This window comes from Triticum aestivum, chromosome 2B (assembly GCF_018294505.1).
Source record: "Triticum aestivum cultivar Chinese Spring chromosome 2B, IWGSC CS RefSeq v2.1, whole genome shotgun sequence".
NCBI classification, from domain to species: domain Eukaryota; kingdom Viridiplantae; phylum Streptophyta; class Magnoliopsida; order Poales; family Poaceae; genus Triticum; species Triticum aestivum.
The window spans coordinates 55,788,788-55,805,429 of NC_057798.1; the positions used below are offsets into that span (position 1 = coordinate 55,788,788).

Genomic DNA, 16,642 nt, shown 5'->3' on the forward strand with positions numbered 1-16,642 from the left:
TTACACAAGAAGACAATCCCTTGGTTCATACATGTACTTTGTGCACCCCAATCATAATATACACATGCAGCATTACCTCAATCGCGAGGTCCCGAACCTGGGTAAATCTTACTCCTTGTTTTCCTATGACATAATCGCTATGCCGTGCACCCTATCGAGGGATCTGCTGGATCTAGCTCCGACACCAGGCATCTTCAAGGTCAGTTACACAACCTCAAAAGCGCGAAGAAGGCACATCCAGCACGTGTTAAACTTCACTTAGATTCTTTGAGAGATTTTTTTAGGGGTGGGGTCTTTATTTAGATGGCCGGTAAACTATGGCGGTGCCCATACCAACTTGGCAGGGGAAGTATCTAGTGCTCCCAGGCCTAGGGTGCTCCCGGTACTCCGATGCGAAAAACATTTTCTAAAATGTTCAAAAAATTCTAAAAAAAATGCAGCACATCGATGGAACATCGATGTCTCTTGTCACAAAATTTCAAATCAAAATTTGAAACATTGCTCGAGATACAAAAATAACAAATTTGACATCAATGTGATAATGGGCCAAAACTAAAGCCCAACTTATGTTATGTACAAAAATTTGTCATTTTTGTATCTCGAGCAATGTTTCGAATTTTGATTTGAAATTTTGTGACAAGAGACATCGATGTTCCGTCAATGTGCTGCATTTTTTTCAGAATTTTTTGAACATTTTAAAAATGTTTTTCGGACATTTGGAGCACCGGGAGCACCCCAAGCCTGGAAGCACTAGATACTTTCCCCAACTTGGCAAGGCCCACGTAGCCCCCACCGCCACCATTTGGCTGTTCTAATCTTTTCACTTTCCCTCCCCCGCCAAAAACCATTCTTCTCCTCTCGCGCCAAAAAGATAAATCCCCATAAAACCTCGCACCCCCGCCGGTTTCCTCTCAATCCAACCCCCACTCCCCGCCGTCCGCCGCGCCTCCCGCGCACCAAATCCACCTTCGCGCCAGACCCCGCCCCCTCCACAGACCGCCGCCGGAAGATTCCATTACCATTCCCGCCGACCCGCCGGCCGCCGCCATGACGGGCGACGGCGTCTGGCAAGAGTCCCCCAGCCAGGCCGAGCTCTTCGCCGACGAGGTCGCCGCCGTCCGCGCGGTGCTCGGCGCCGCGCTCCCGGAGGCCCGCGTCCTCGCCGCGCTCTCCCGCTGCGGCGGCAACCCCGAGCGCGCCATCAACGCGCTCCTCGACGCCGCCGCCGACGCGGACGCGGACGCCGCCGCCGACGCGGACGCGGACGCCGCCGCCGAGCGCGCCATCGACGCGCTCCTCGACGCCGAGAAGGTCCGCGTCAAGGCGGAGCGCAACGCTGCCGCTGCCCCGGCGCCGACGGTCAGGGTGAAGGCCGAGGCCGTCGGCGTGCCCAAGAAGGAGCGGCCTCTCTGCCCCCCTCCCGCCAAACGGGCCCCTTTGCCGCCGCCGCGCCGTGTCAAGGAGGAGAAGCAGGAGGAGGAGGAGGAGGAGGTTACCAGCGTCCGCCCCCGCCCCCGCGCCGGCGGCTGCGGCATAAGCCTCGTGCCGCGGCCGGTGAAGATGGACTGCGACGACGACGAGGCGGAGGTCATCGACGCCGCGCCGAGGCCGAAGAAGAGGGTCCGGGAAGAGGAGGACCTGGTCGACCTCACGGCGACGCACCCGCTGCCGTACCTCAATCCGCGGCCCATCCGGGCGATTCCGCCGGAGGAGGCCGCGCAGATGTACGACCCGCAGCCGATCCGGGCCGTTCCGCCGCGGGAGCCCGCCAAGATGCCCAACCCGCCGCAGCGGCAGCGGCAGCGGCCGCAGCCGGCAAGGGCCACCGCGGCCCCGCCGAAGAGCGATTGGAAGATGGTGGTGGCGGCGCCGGAGGCGGAGGTCGGGGACTTCCCGCCGGAGCCCGACTGGTTCCTCGTCGACAAGTCCTACGTCGCCGGGCTGTCCACGCACAGCGGGAGGCGGATGCTGGACGCCGGCGAGATCGTCCATTTCGGCTTCCCGTCCTACGACCGGGTCAACTGCGGCATCAAGATGTCGGCCAAGAAGGCGGCGTCGTTGCTACAGATTGTGCGCTTCTCCACCAAGCGCGCCGGAGAGGTGAGCTGCTCACAATTAATCTCATGAATGATGCATTGCGAACTCATGATAGGAATTGATATCTTTCCGTGCAGAATCATCTTAATCTCGTGCAACTTGTGATGGTTATGCAGATTGGAAAGCTGTCTCCGGAGTGGACAAAGTGCCTTGTCCCGCTGGTGAACTCTTCCAAAGTCAAGATTCAGGGGAAGATCGTGTTTCCGACAATGGAACTGAGCCTGATGCAGGACATCTTGCTCTATGTCAGGTAATGACCGGTGATGATACAATGTGCTTTGCTGTCTGATTTATCTTGTTGTTTTCAGTACATTACTCAATTTTGTCTGCAAGTCTGATCAACGCTAGATGTTGTTCATGCAGCTTCTACATCCACAAGTCCGTGTTCACCGAAGGCGACAACTCATCCTTGAGCCAGCTTGCTCCTGCAAATGTTGATTATTCAGACAACCCTCTCCATGCTCTGTTCAAATTACTCAAGCTAAGGGCGTCTATCAAGGTATAACGGAAGCCAATTTATTCAGCTATATGCAGTTCTTGTGGTGTTGATGATGAATGACTGATTCAGTATACATGCTTGTTTTGCAGGCTGATTTCACTCTTGACGAGCTCACGAGAAAGCGGCCGTGGAATCTGAGGGTGAGCTGAAAAATCCTCCTGTTATCTGTTACTGTCCCAAATTATTCAGTGTGTGTCTTTAGCATCTATAGCAAAACAAGTATACCCTGATAATCAAACCCTCTTGTTTTCTGTTGCTGTTCCACATTTGTTAGCCTTTCTACATCTATCTTTGATGCTAGCTTATTAAAATTTCTGTTACATAAATTAGGGTGATGCCAATGGAGATGATGAATCAACACCTATTGTTGGACTTGAAACTCGTCGCACATCTGGGCAAACTTTTCCGGAGCAAGCCGCTGATGAGCAGGCCATTTCGGAAGCTGCCTTGAACAAAATTATTGGCACAGCTGAAATATATGACTTGAAGGTAACAACAAAGCACATTTCTGTTTCACTCTTGCTCATACTATTCTATTTGCGTGAAAACTAATGTTGGTCTACAATATGTAAAATAGGAAGCAGAGCCACCACACACTCTTGTTTCTGTTCTCAAACCGTATCAGAAAGAAGCTCTCTTTTGGATGTCAGAATTGGAGAAGGGATGCATTGATGACGATGAGTCAAAAAATGCCATTGATCCCTGCTTTAGTGCCTACACTATTGCTGACAAGTGTGTGCTTTTCCGTGTTATTTGTATAGCTTTAAAAGAATTTTGATAATGGTCAGTGCTAATCACTGAATTGTTTGTCTTCCCAGGAGGGCCCCTGCTGTGTACATTAATGTTTTCTCTGGTGAAGCGACAACCAAGTTTCCAAGTTTAAGTAAGACGACACGAGGAGGGGTAAGTCTTTTATGATGGTTCCTCATGTATGTGCCTGGTTTACATTATATTGGAAAATGTAGGGTGTCATTTTGCCTTGCATCTAGTTATTTCTTAATTGATTTGCTAATACTGTTTTGAATTGTTCATTAACTATTCCAATAGCAAATGAATACTTATGATTGCCATTTGTTGAGGATTCTGAAGTCCTGTTTGTGCATGTTTGGTGACACTACGCTTACCACACTGATATTAGTTGATAGACTTTAAGCCTAAGATATGATTCTTTGATATTTGTTTCTATATTTGCTTATGTACTTGCAATGCTTTCATTTGCCTCACCGGATCATAGTTATGTGGTACTATTATGAGAAGTATTTATGTGTTATCTTTGCCTTTGTAGATACTGGCAGATGCAATGGGTCTTGGCAAAACTGTCATGACTATTGCCCTGATACTGTCGAATCCAAGGGGGGAGCAGTCCAACTACATAGAAAGAGACATAATAAGGCCTGTAAGAGGTCGTGATACCAGAACACGCACTTCGACCCCCTCTATAAGAGGAGGTACCCTTATTGTGTGTCCCATGGCATTATTGGGTCAATGGAAGGTAAGCATGTCTACAGAAGTGATTCATATAAAAATGTTAAATCTCTGGTGTTACAGTTATTTAGTAGAAGCATTTTCTGTCAAATGAACTGCTAGAGTCTGCAATCAACATCAGAATAGCTGAAACTGCAGTGCTAGATTGCAGTTTTATAATGTTTTTCCTTGCATGTTCAATCAACTTGTTTGTCCGTGAGAAAATTTTACTACACAAGTAAATAATGTGAGCACTGTCCTCCTTATCCCTGCTTGTAGGATGAACTGGAAGCACATTCAACACCGGGAGCAATTTCTGTGTTTGTATACTATGGTGGTGATAGAACTGGTGACCTCAAATTGATGGCTGAACATACTGTTGTCTTGACGACCTATGGTGTCCTTCAGTCAGCTCATAAAGCTGTAAGTTTGTCAATGGTCTTTTATGTCCAGTTTGAAGATAATAGCTTTTCTTGGAAAACATCCTTGTCTCATTTAGCTAATGAATGTGATACCTTCACAGGATGGCAGCAGTGCCTTTCACAGGATAGATTGGTATAGAATTGTGCTTGATGAAGCACACACAATCAAGTCTCCCAGAACTAAAGCTGCCCAAGCAGCTTACATGTTAAGCTCGCAATGCAGATGGTGCCTAACTGGTACACCGTTGCAGGTGTGTTTTCAGCCATTGCATTTGTATTTGTTTTACATCACATGTTTGGATGCGATAATTCCAAGTATTGAAATTGTTGGAATTTTTTATCCATTCTTTTGTGGTTTTTGGAAACAGTAGCTTATATGATCACATTTGCTGCAGAATAATTTGGAGGACCTTTACAGTCTTCTTTGCTTCTTATGTGTAGAGCCATGGTGTAATTCAAATTGGTATGGCCTTATCATATTTTCACTACAAATACTTGTGGTTGAAAATTTATAACCTGATTCACAAGCTGTTTTGATGTCCCTGTAGGTGGCAGAAGCTGATTCAGAGACCTTATGAGAATGGTGATGAGAGGGGATTGAAGCTTGTCAAAGCTATTCTTAGGCCGCTCATGCTGAGGAGAACCAAGGAAACAAAAGACAAGATGGGAAAGTATGCATTTCTTATTTTGTATTTCTTTGAAACTCTTAGTTGCATAAATAAGTGCCTTTCCTCTTGGAACTATTGTTGACCACATGACTCTGCTGCTTGTTTCAGGCCCATATTGGTCCTCCCACCGGCTAACATTGAGGTTGTGGAATGCGAACAGTCTATCGAGGAACGTGATTTCTATGAAGCGCTTTTCAGGAGATCAAAGGTATATGGTTCAAAGAGTTCATGGGCCAAATTTTGTTGATTAGTTACTGGAAGGATGGAAGTTTTATATTTCTTGTTCATCTTGGCGAGAATCTAATAGTTCATGGACAAGTTTCTTCTCATTTCTAACCCAAAATGGTCTTTCCATTCCAACAGGTTCAATTCGATAAGTTTGTGGCACAAGGCAATGTTCTTAACAACTATGCTAACATTCTTGAGCTACTTCTTCGTCTAAGGCAGTGCTGTGATCACCCTTTCCTGGTCATCAGGTTAGCCGCTAAACGCAACAAAACCACTGTCTTGCATTTCATCAGCTCATCTTCTAATTCCTTTGCTGAACTTTCAAAATATGCAGCAAAGCTGATACCAAAAAGTACACCGACCTAGACGAGCTAGCGGAAAGGTTCCTTAAAGGGGCACGGAACGATTCTGGATGCCGTGCCATTGTACCCTCGCGAGCATTTGTAGAGGATGTCGTTGAGGAGATCCGCCAAGGCACGGCCGCGGAGTGCCCTATCTGCCTTGAGTCGACCTCCGACGACCCCGTGATCACCCCTTGCGCGCACCGCATGTGCCGCGAGTGCCTCCTTTCCTGCTGGAGCACGCCGGCGGGGGGAGCCTGCCCTATCTGCCGAAGCCCCATCACCAAGGCCGATCTGATCATGCTGCCCGTCCAGTGCCGCTACGAGGTGGACGCCAAGAACAACTGGAAGGATTCATGCAAGGTGGTGAGGCTCCTCGCGACCCTGGAGGACCTCGGGAAGAAGGGGGAGAAGAGCATCGTATTCAGCCAGTTCACCTCCTTCTTTGATCTCTTGGAGATCCCCTTGAACCAGAAGGGGATCAAGTTCTTGAGGTTTGATGGGAAGGTGACCCAGAAGCACAGGGAGAGGGTCCTCAATGAGTTCAGTCAAAGCAAGGACAAACTGGTATGCATGCTCATTTATTTACTTGCTCTGTTTTTTTAGAAAAGTAAAGTATTTCTTGAAGCATTTCCATTTGCTGATCTTTTATCCCTGGAAATGGAAATTAATTAGGTCCTGCTGATGTCACTCAAAGCTGGAGGTGTTGGCCTGAACTTGACTGCGGCCTCCAATGTCTTCCTCATGGTAATTCCACCTTAAACCTTTGTGTCGTTCCAGTGAATTCAGTGAACTGTTTTTTGCTTGGTGATACATTTCCTGTGGTAACAATATGTGACAATTTCTGTTCTCCGTCGATACAGGATCCATGGTGGAATCCTGCGGTGGAGGAGCAGGCCATCATGCGGATCCACCGCATCGGGCAGAAGAGGGCGGTCCAGGTGAGGCGGTTCATCGTCAGGGACACGGTGGAGGAGCGGATGCAGCAGGTGCAGGCGCGCAAGCAGCGGATGATCGCCGGGGCGCTGACGGACGAGGAGGTCCGCAGCTCGCGCATCGAGGAGCTCAAGATGCTCTTCAAGTGATGGAGCTCCTTTGCTGCCATGGGAGTACTCCAGGGTTTTGTATAGTAGCAGCAGTAGTAGTGTAGCTTCAGGCCCTTGGTAGTAGTTATAGTAGTACTCCCTCCGTCCGGGAATACATGTCATCAAAATAAATAAAAGTGGATGTATTTAGATGTATTTTAGTTCTAGATGCATTCCTTTTTGTCTATTTTGATGACAAGTATTTTCGGACGGAGGGAGTAGTATGTAGGGAAGATGGCCGAAGGTTCAGACCTTTGTGAATGGGGATGGAATGGGTGTGTGTTGTGCCCCCTTCCAATTTTGTTCATGTGTCCTCAGTCACAAAGCCAGGCAGCAGTATATTTTGTCTAGTGGTTTATCTTGAATTCGAAGGAGAAATCTTGGGAAGAATTTGTTTGAAATGAGGAGCTGATCCTCTGTTCAATCATCAAGTAAAAAAATTCATCATTTGAGCCTTTTTTTCATGCTTGAGTTATTATTACAACTTCCACTATCACAGCTGTACAAGTTTACAGATTCATGGTGATGGTGATGGTGATGGCATGGATGCTGGCGACATGGCGGCGAGCTCGGCTAGGAAGGCGTCGGCGTGCTCCGGCCTGACGAAGAGCGATGTCACGCTGACCCCGCCGTTGTCGCCGTCCGTGCCCGGCGGGCACACGACGCAGCTCGGCACCGTCGTCTCCTCCCCGTGCCAGTGCCATGTCACCCGCGTCGGCCTCCCGGCGCCGAAGTCCGCCACCTCGAACCCCAGGTTCCTCCAGCTCGACACCACCAGCGTGCTGTACGTCAGCGCCACCGCCCCCTGCTCCGTCGCTGCGCCGCCGGGGGCGAGCAGCTCGGGGATCCTCTCCTTCGCGCGCCGGATCAGCCTCGCCACGTCCGCGGCGGCGCCGTTCGCCACCGCGCCGTGCGTCGAGGTCAGCGGCTGCAGCACCGTGCAGTTGCCGTAGTACCCCGGCCTGGCGCCGACGAGCCGACGCATGTTGGCCGCGAACGAGAGGGCCACGGGGGCCTCGTCGGACACGGAGACGACGGCCGCGCGGGTCCGGCACTTCCACAGCACCGCCGCGACGGCCTCGAACGCCGTGCACGGGGCGCCGATGCCCGCGGCGTCGAACTCGGCCCTGACGCTGCCGATCAGGCCGGCGGGGACGGTGACGTCCAGGAGCGCGAGGTTCATTCTGAGCATGGAGCTGCCCCCCTGCTTCTGCGCGGCGACCATCGACGGCGGGAGGCCCAGGAGCGAGCCGTTGTCGGCGCGGAGCGGCGTGACGGACGGAGCCGGGGACGCCCCGCGCGAGCTCCCCGACGGCCCCCAGGAACTGCGCCATGCCCTCGCCGTCCGTCAGCACGTGGTTCCCCGTCGCGGCGACGGCGAAGGAAGCGGTGCGTGGCAGAGAGGGAAGGAAGAAGAGGTGTGGAGACGCGCGTGGCGCGCGCCGCACTTTATAGACGCGCCGAAAACGCTGCGCAAAAAATGAGGCGCGAGCTGGCGCCTTTTCGCGCGCGCGCAAACGATTCCCGCGCGCGATTATACCGTCACCGCTGGAGCGCGGCAAAACGCCCCGCGCGCGCTAAAAGCAGCGTTTACCGCGCGCGCGTCGTTTCGCGCGGCTGTTGGAGATGCTCTTATCTTGCGAAAACTTACGCATCACTTGTAAATTGTAAAATTTGCCTGCCTTTACACGTCCACAACAGGGTTTGGCTACACTCGTACATGCATGCATACAATTGTTCGACACGTCATGCATGGATGACCGATGGGTCACACGTACATCACCATTCACAGTTCAACTTTTTAAGCTGAATGGATAGGAGTACATGCATGAGAAATGAAAGCACGCATACGTTTGTATAGTTCTTTAGTGATTGTATGTACATATAAAATAATAACGTTTTCTAGGAAAAAAAAAGTATTCGTATCATCGGTATTGCCTTTAAGAAGAAAAAACTTGCAAACAACTTTACACTCAGATTGCACTTTATGTACTACACAAAGAATAAACATATAATAGTGCAATTTTCACAATCTAGTATAACTTGCACACATATTGTATGGTATTTGCATGTATACCTACACACGGAAATGAAAAATGAAGTTGTCTAAGAAATAATGAATTGTTGGCATTGGTATTACCATTTAAGGAGAAGATGATGAAAACAACAATAATAAAATAGACAACCATATAATACTGGAAAGATATTGGTATTACCATTAAATAAGTAAAATGAAATAAAATAAAAATTGAACGAAACCAAAATAATGAAGTTTTCTAGGGAATGAAACCCTTTGAAGAAATAAAATTAAAAATCAAAAACAAAATAATGAAATTATCTAGGGAAGAATGAAACTAATACAAAACAATGAAGTTTTCTAGGAAAGAATGAAACACTTTAAGAAGACAGAAACTGAAAAAACAAAAACAAAAAAAATTAATTAAGTTTTCTATGGAAGAATGAAACCCTTTAAGAAGAAAGAAAATTAAAAAAACAAATAATGAAGTTTTCTAGGGAAGAATGAAACCCTTGAAGAAAAAAAGAAATAAAAAAACTTTCATATAAGTTTGCCCTGAAATTGCACATTTTGTAATATGCAAAAAATAAGCATATACAGTGTTATTTTTGCTCTCTACTATAATTTACACACATGATGTATCGTACTTGCGTGTATACTTACTTACAAGCACACACAAAAAAAAATCTAAGAATAAATGAAGTATAGTAGCAGTGGTACTACCCTTGAAGAAGAAAGAAAGTGAAAAAAAAAATGAATAATGATAAAATTTGCACACAATTTACGCATAAATTGCACCTTTTAGTATATGTAATAATAAACATATAATGTTGAAAGTTGCACAAAACAAATAGGTTTTTAAATAGGTAATGAATTAGTGGCATCGATATTAACCTTAAAAAGAAAACAAAATAAAAACTAAAACATAATAAAATAGGTCATCTCAGTTCTATATTTTCCGCAAATTGAGCATAGCTCAAATGGTTAGATTCCTTGTGGTGGAACCAACCACCAGGATTCAAGTCCTAGAAGTGGCACCGATGGTTGCATTTTTCTGGCCTTCCGGTGATGTGCGTTTAGTGGGAGAAGACGTCCCGCTCGACTATGAATGCGTCCATGGAGACTTCTTCAATCTCAAAATGTTGTGCCGGCTCAGTATCTCGGAGGTGCTCATTAGCATAGGGTATGCGTGAATTCATAGAGTTGAATGTATGTGAGCATCTACCTTTGTACTGTGTTTAAAAAAGAAAAATCTACGCTTCCCAATTTATATGTTTTCAATCTCCACCAATCTAAAGAAGCCCTTAGTCTTATAAGTGGATACTAGAGACTGGGGCGCCACCTGAGCGGGCATGTGTGCACTTACCTTATCTTTGCACATTCGGTTGTCATGTTTGGTCCTCAATCTCACTCATGAACCTCAATATTGGCATATGCTTATAACGTTTGGATCTATTAGTAGCACATCGATGAAACATACATGTAGTTGTTAACAGGTTGACAGTGCAGATAAGAGATAATAATTTTGAACTTAGCACCACCTCGTATTATGGGAATATAAATATCTCAATACCAAAATGACCATTACATAATTTAACAAATGTTGGGCCGGTAATAATATTATATCTAAAGGTCTTATAGATATTTATAAAGTATAATACGGTAAATCGCGAGTGGACATGCCACCCCGCGAGGTCGTTATCCGCACCGCCCGTCCACACGCGATTCGTGCTAATTCAATACAAAGTTGAAATATAATCTTCCATGGGCAGCGTACGTCAGCTCGTCTAGCACTCGTATTTGCCTCTATATGCCATCATAAAGGCCCGCATGGCAGCCTGTAGCGCCAACTGCTAGCTGTGTCAGGCGGGAGCGAGCCCTGCAGAGGAAAAAGTCCATTTTAAACCTTAAACTTGTAGAGGTCGGATGAAATGAACCCTCAAATCAAAATCCCGGTCGATTGTATCCTAAACTATGCAATCCCGGTCTAAATCGAACCCTGTCATCATTTGAACTGGGATTCATCTGGTGGGCCGGCCCGCTAGAGTATTTTTTCGTACAAGAACAAAAATTCCAAATGGCGCGCACTCCCTGCTGAACCAGCCCGCTTTATTAATTTTTTTCGTTAAAAAAAAATTAGCGCGCGGTGTTGGCTCGAACCAAAGATAACTCGTGGTTCGTCGAAGCAACAAACCACACGGACAACAATTACGTTGTGTTCACTTGGTCCCTTTTTCTTCCTTTTCTTCTTTCTTTTCTTTCATTTTCTGCTTTTTTCTTAAATTCGTGAATCGGCCCATTTGGAGCTACTGAATAGCAGGCGCGCAAAAAAAATCCTGGAAAAGTTCTACTGGAGTGACTTGAACTCGCGACCTCAGTCTTGTTATTTGCTGGAATTTGCCAACCAAACTAATGAATTCAACTGATTGATTCATGGCGCGAAACATTATGGTTCCAAACTAGTGAATATTATGCAGTGAAGATTTTGTAATATGATGCACTGAACATTTTTTGAAAAACTATAAATATGTGTGTTGAACAATTTTCGAATATGCATTGAACATTTGTCTTATGTGATAAACATTGTTGAAAACAAATATGAATATATGCATTGATTTTTTTAAATACACAGTGAACATTTTGGTAATATATGTTGAACTATTTTCGAATAAACATTGAACATTCATGCACGTTTGTGATAAACATTTTTTTAATGGACGTTTTCGAATCCGTGAACATTTTGTTCAAAATTTGAAAAAAAAAATCCTTTGAAATTCTGGTTCACAAGGTTCTTTTTTTTTGTTTGCTATTTCCTAGTAAAACGGCCACCGGTTTTTATACAGTTTAAAAAACTCGAGCTTTTAAAAAATTAGAAATTTATGTGATAAAAAAATAATATGCAAATTTTTAAAAAGGTTCGTCAATTTCAAAAGAAATCATGCTTTTTATAAAAGGAAACTAAATAATAAAATAGAAAGAAAAGAAGAAAAAGGGAGGAAGATAGCACAATCTCTACTCCTAATGTCTCAGTTGGTAGGTCGCGTTCCGGGTTTTATTTTCGTCCCACCTCACCCGGTTTTTTTTGGTACCTATTTTGGTACCTCCTCCCACCTCCCAACAATTTTCTCCTGGACCGTCGAGTGATGCCCCCCGTGGAGGTAGCGATGCCTTAGGTAGCGAGCGAGGCCTGCAAGTCGAAAAAAAACCTACGAAAGAAAACCTACGAAAGAAAACCAACGAGAAAAAACCCACGAGCGACGGAGCGAGGCAACGCACACCCTCCCTCCGCAAACCCTAGCCGCCGCACAAGGGAAGAGATGAGGGGCAGCATGTTGCGTCCAGACGTCTCCGCCGCCGGCCTCTCTACACTCCGCTCCCCAGTCCCCACCTCCTCTGGTCCTCCCGCACAGCCGCTCCTCCGCGACGACACCAACCGTCCAGAAGCGGAGTCGCCGCCTCGACCCGGTGTCCCCCCGTCCCCGTCGTGGTCGGCACCACGCACATCCCGAGGCACCACCCGCTCGTTGTCGGCACGCCCGAGCCTGCCAAGAAAGAGGCCGTGCCGCGGAGGGGCTCCTGGGGCCGAGAAGCATAGCGGCGCCGGCGATGCCGGGGTGCTCGCATCACCCAAGGTTGTCAGGCCCATCACGCTCAACTTCGAGGAGAAGACGGCCGTCAAGGAGCGGCCCTCGCGTGATGCTCTGTTGCTTTTACTAATAGAATTCATATATGATTATTTTCTGTAATGTGCAAAACATTTTTCAGGACTATCTTTGTATTGTTTGCTTACCATTTTTTGACAACAGATTTCAGCACCACTTGTAATAATTTTTTAGGTGATTTTGTGGAGAATTACACGCCCATATTTTTTGAATTAATGACACCAGTGAGTTGATACTTTTGGTATCTGATCTGGTTCTTTTGGGTACAAGTCTTGCTCTGAATAGTAAATAGATTGCACAGCAAATTGTCTACTCTTGTTCTGGGATACATAATGCAATTTACTGATATTGTTCAAATTCAAAAAATAATTGATCAGCGCTTAGTAGGGTCGCATATAATAAAGTATATATGAAAGTATCTTATGGTTACTCTTGTTTGGATCATTTATCTCTATGTATACATCACCGAGTTAAATTGCAAGTGAAATGGATTTCAGTTATTTTCCAATTGTTGCAGGCTATCTTTTTTACACATACAAAATTTATATGCATTATATTTGTAGGCGCAATCAGAAAAAGTACATAACTTGCGAAATTTGATATGCATTGTATTAATAGGTGCAGTTCAGAAAAGAATTAGAAGTTGGATCTCTCCTTTTGTGCTATTATTGCTAAAATCAAGAGGCTCATTACAAGGAATTGTCATGTTTTGTGTACCTTGTAATAGTGACACGCAATGGTCGTGTGATGTTGAGTGATATTGATCCTATTTGATAATGGCTGGTATATGTTCTTTGGTGACACGCGATTTTATGGTTTAGGAGAGACCAAGACTGCCGAGAAAGAAATAAGCCGATCTGGCCCCCTGGGACCTGCGGCCACAGCTGGAGAGGGCGTCTCCCCCTTGTCGACGGGGTTTGGCGCCGGTGCTCGGTGCGCCGTCTTGGCCGTGCTGGGCGGCGAGTCAGCGGCGGGCTTGGATCCGATCTGAAGTTGGTGGCATCACCATGCTTGTCCTCCTTTGTTAGCTGGTCTGCGGGCTTCCTCCGGACGTCCTGCTCGGCTGGTTGGCGGAGCAATGGCGATGCAAGCTCTGGGTCGGGGGAAACCCTTGACCGGTGGTGCCGGTCACGATGTTGGCGGCGCTTGCGGCGCCGTTCTCCCTCTGGTGGGCGCCATCGAGACCCTCTCCTCGCCTTCCACCCCATGGTCCCGGGCGAAAGCCTAAAATCTCTTGATTGGACGGCGACGGCGCGTCGGCATCGTTTTCTTCTTGAAGACGCTGCCTTGGGAGTCCAGGATGGCCAGGGGCTCGGAGCGGTGGTGGTTTGCGTGTTCTTCTAACGTGACCCTGCTTGGCAATGGCGGTGGGTTCCTTGGTCTTGGCCGGTGACGGGCATGATGTATGGGTTCCTATGAGAGGTGAGGTGGCCAGGGCTCGTCCTCTCCCCAACAACATGTTGGCCAGTCCATCCGTGCTCGGGGGTGAGCTATTCTGCCTCCTGACGGGCTGGCGTCCTTTGATCTAGGACGAGAAGGCAGGGGTGCCCTCTTCGGAGGCAGAGGCTGAAGGTAGGACAACAGGGTTGGCCCTTGGGAGTTGATGCAGCATGGCCTTCCTCCGGTGGTGAATTGCTCCCTTATGCGGTTGCGTCGATGGCATGATCGGAGGTCGTCGCTTGTTGTTCCATAGTGTTTGTATCTTGTTGATTTTCGGTTCTCTTATTTTCCTTCTTTGTTGTAGTGATGGCTATAATGTGTGGTTGTTGCTTTATATATAAAGCGGGGCGAAAACCATTTTCAGTAAAGAAAGAAGCCGAAGAGAGTTTGAATTTGTTGCTATTTGATGAAACCAGATGCCACCATGCTTAACACGTATTTCTGAATTAAAATAATAATTTGATAAATGCGTATATTTCTATTATTACATGGTAATGCACGGTCATCCGGCTTTTGCCCGTAGCAACTTTTGATATTTCCTGGCCAGAGAGAACAAACATGTGTCCAAGCACGCCGAAGCTATTATTCTCAGGTTTTTTATGCTGATATTGAATGGCTACCTTCCATCTGCTAGGGAGATAGTTTTTGCTGATCTTTCATCTGAATGTGCTCATCTAGAGCTAAAGCTGGAAGAAGCCCAAGCATCACATAATCCTGAAGACCTATGCACTGTCTCCAAAGTCTTGAGCTTATTAAGAGATGACACAAAATTTGAGCTTTCTTATACAAAATTGTGTTGGTGTCTGGTTGTAGAACATATTTCCTATTATAGAAGTTAAAGAGAGGAAGTAAAAGGGTAAGCCAAGGGCTAGCCTAAAATCCCAAAAGGACTCACGTGGTATTTGTTGCCGGCCAACCTGTCTTCAATCCAGCGGTTGGTCGCTTGAACAATGTTATTCACTCAGAGGGAGTTTTGATCAAAAGTTTATGAATTATCATGCATGGAACCTGTATATGTTGTAGACTATTTCATTGTATTATACTATATAAAAGTGGCAAAGTAGTATTATGGTCATTGCTTTAGTAAAACATACACATGCAGTATGGTTATGAAGCTGGATGAATGCTCATTGGTCAGTTCAAGACTTCAAGATATTCATAATTAATTATGTGTGTTTTGATTAAAATTTTAAAGTTGGCCCACCTCAACTTGTCAGGCTATGGATAGAGGGATATATTGCCACCCCTTTCCCGGAGGACCAGTAGTTAGCCACTTTTTGATGTAGCTGTCAACCAAATCTAGAGCTTCTCATTTCTCTTTTTGTATGTTTTCTAAAAGAACGTAACTTGTATGGCACAATTTTGATGCCACTTGTAAGTTTTAAAGCCACATGATTTGACAATTAGTCAAAGGTCCATGGTGTTTGGACTGGCACACTAGGGCAGGAAACTGAGAGAGAATGGGAGGGTCCGGCAGGAAAAGGGAAGTTTGGGCCGTGGTGTTTTTTTTGTTGGGCCAATGTTCCGGAGATAACATGACGGATAATCCGGATAACCATATTTCTCTCCCACATATGGTCCCAATTTGGGGGAGTTTGGACTGTCCAAACGGTTGAATTTTGTGGACCATAGTGAGTGCACCTTTGATGTCCGAACATGCTTGGACGTACGAGGAAGAAATGAGGTTCGACCTTGGAGATGACCTTAGGCATTTGTTTGATTTATTTATATGCATTGTAGCCCGTAGCAACGCACGGACATCCTACTAGTGTACGTATAGCGTTGTTCCAATGACACCAGCACGGGTCTCGATTTCGAGCCACAGCATGCGCTTCTCTTTGTTTTTTAACGAAAAACCAAAAGCGGGCCGGCCCAGCAGGGTGTAGTGCCCTTTGCATATTTTTATTTCTAAAAAAAAACTAAAACGGGCCGGCCCAGCGGGGAGCAGCGGTGTGCGCACCAGCGCCCTCAGCGGAATCTCACCAATCCCGGTCATCTTTGCCTAAAAAAACCAATCCCGGTCATCCAAACGACTTGAAGGTTCGATTTAGACCGGGATTGCATAGTTTAGGGTGCAATCAACCGGGATTTCGACTTCAGGGTTCGTTTCGCCGAACGTCTACAAGTTTAAGGTTTAAAATGGACTTTTTCCTCCTGCAGAGGTATTTATTGCACGGCAGTGACAACGGCTAGCTGCACCAGGCGGCAGCGAGACGCACGTTGATCACACTGCTAGGCACAACGGCTAGCGGGACGACGCTCCTCCGTGTCTTTTTAAACTCCCATGCTTCCTTGCTTCAGACGGTCATTCAAAATTGCTCATCTTCTCCATTCCTCCCAGCTCCCCTGGTCTGCCTAACTATGTGTTCATCCATGTCCCGTAGTAGTTCAACACCACCTCCATCTCAGCACACCAGGAATCACATGCCTCCACTAGGGTGTGCCTTATTTTTTTTCTTATGTTCTACTTGTTGCTAGCCGAACTGCATGTATCTTCCAGTACGTTTACCTTGCTCACGCAGCTGGTCTATCAATAATCTATCTACATACCGTTTGAGAGCGGACGCCATAATCGCAATTAGCCTGTCCCTAATGAAAACAGGTGGAAACACGTTCATGCACTGAACGGTTCCCATCAAACAGCAAGGAGCGGCATAAATTGACTGTGCCTTCCAAAGGAGGTAACTGCCCACTCGCCGCACGCCGTTCACTTGCATGC

The 16,642-nt window shown here is 46.6% G+C and overlaps 1 protein-coding gene across 1 annotated transcript; it reads left to right on the top strand.

The window, feature by feature from the left end:
- The first annotated feature begins 905 nt into the window (after nucleotides 1–905).
- On the top strand, nucleotides 906–7,251 carry LOC123043442 (DNA repair protein RAD5B). The gene is made up of 17 exons (XM_044465891.1): nucleotides 906–2,100; nucleotides 2,214–2,347; nucleotides 2,461–2,596; nucleotides 2,686–2,736; nucleotides 2,927–3,085; nucleotides 3,174–3,328; nucleotides 3,415–3,499; nucleotides 3,882–4,088; nucleotides 4,340–4,483; nucleotides 4,584–4,733; nucleotides 4,878–4,945; nucleotides 5,031–5,153; nucleotides 5,259–5,358; nucleotides 5,514–5,626; nucleotides 5,713–6,286; nucleotides 6,395–6,466; nucleotides 6,583–7,251. Exons 1-17 carry the CDS (start codon nucleotides 1,048–1,050, stop codon nucleotides 6,802–6,804), a joined length of 3,546 nt encoding a protein of 1,181 aa, XP_044321826.1. The 5' UTR covers nucleotides 906–1,047; the 3' UTR covers nucleotides 6,805–7,251.
- The last annotated feature ends 9,391 nt before the right edge of the window (nucleotides 7,252–16,642 follow it).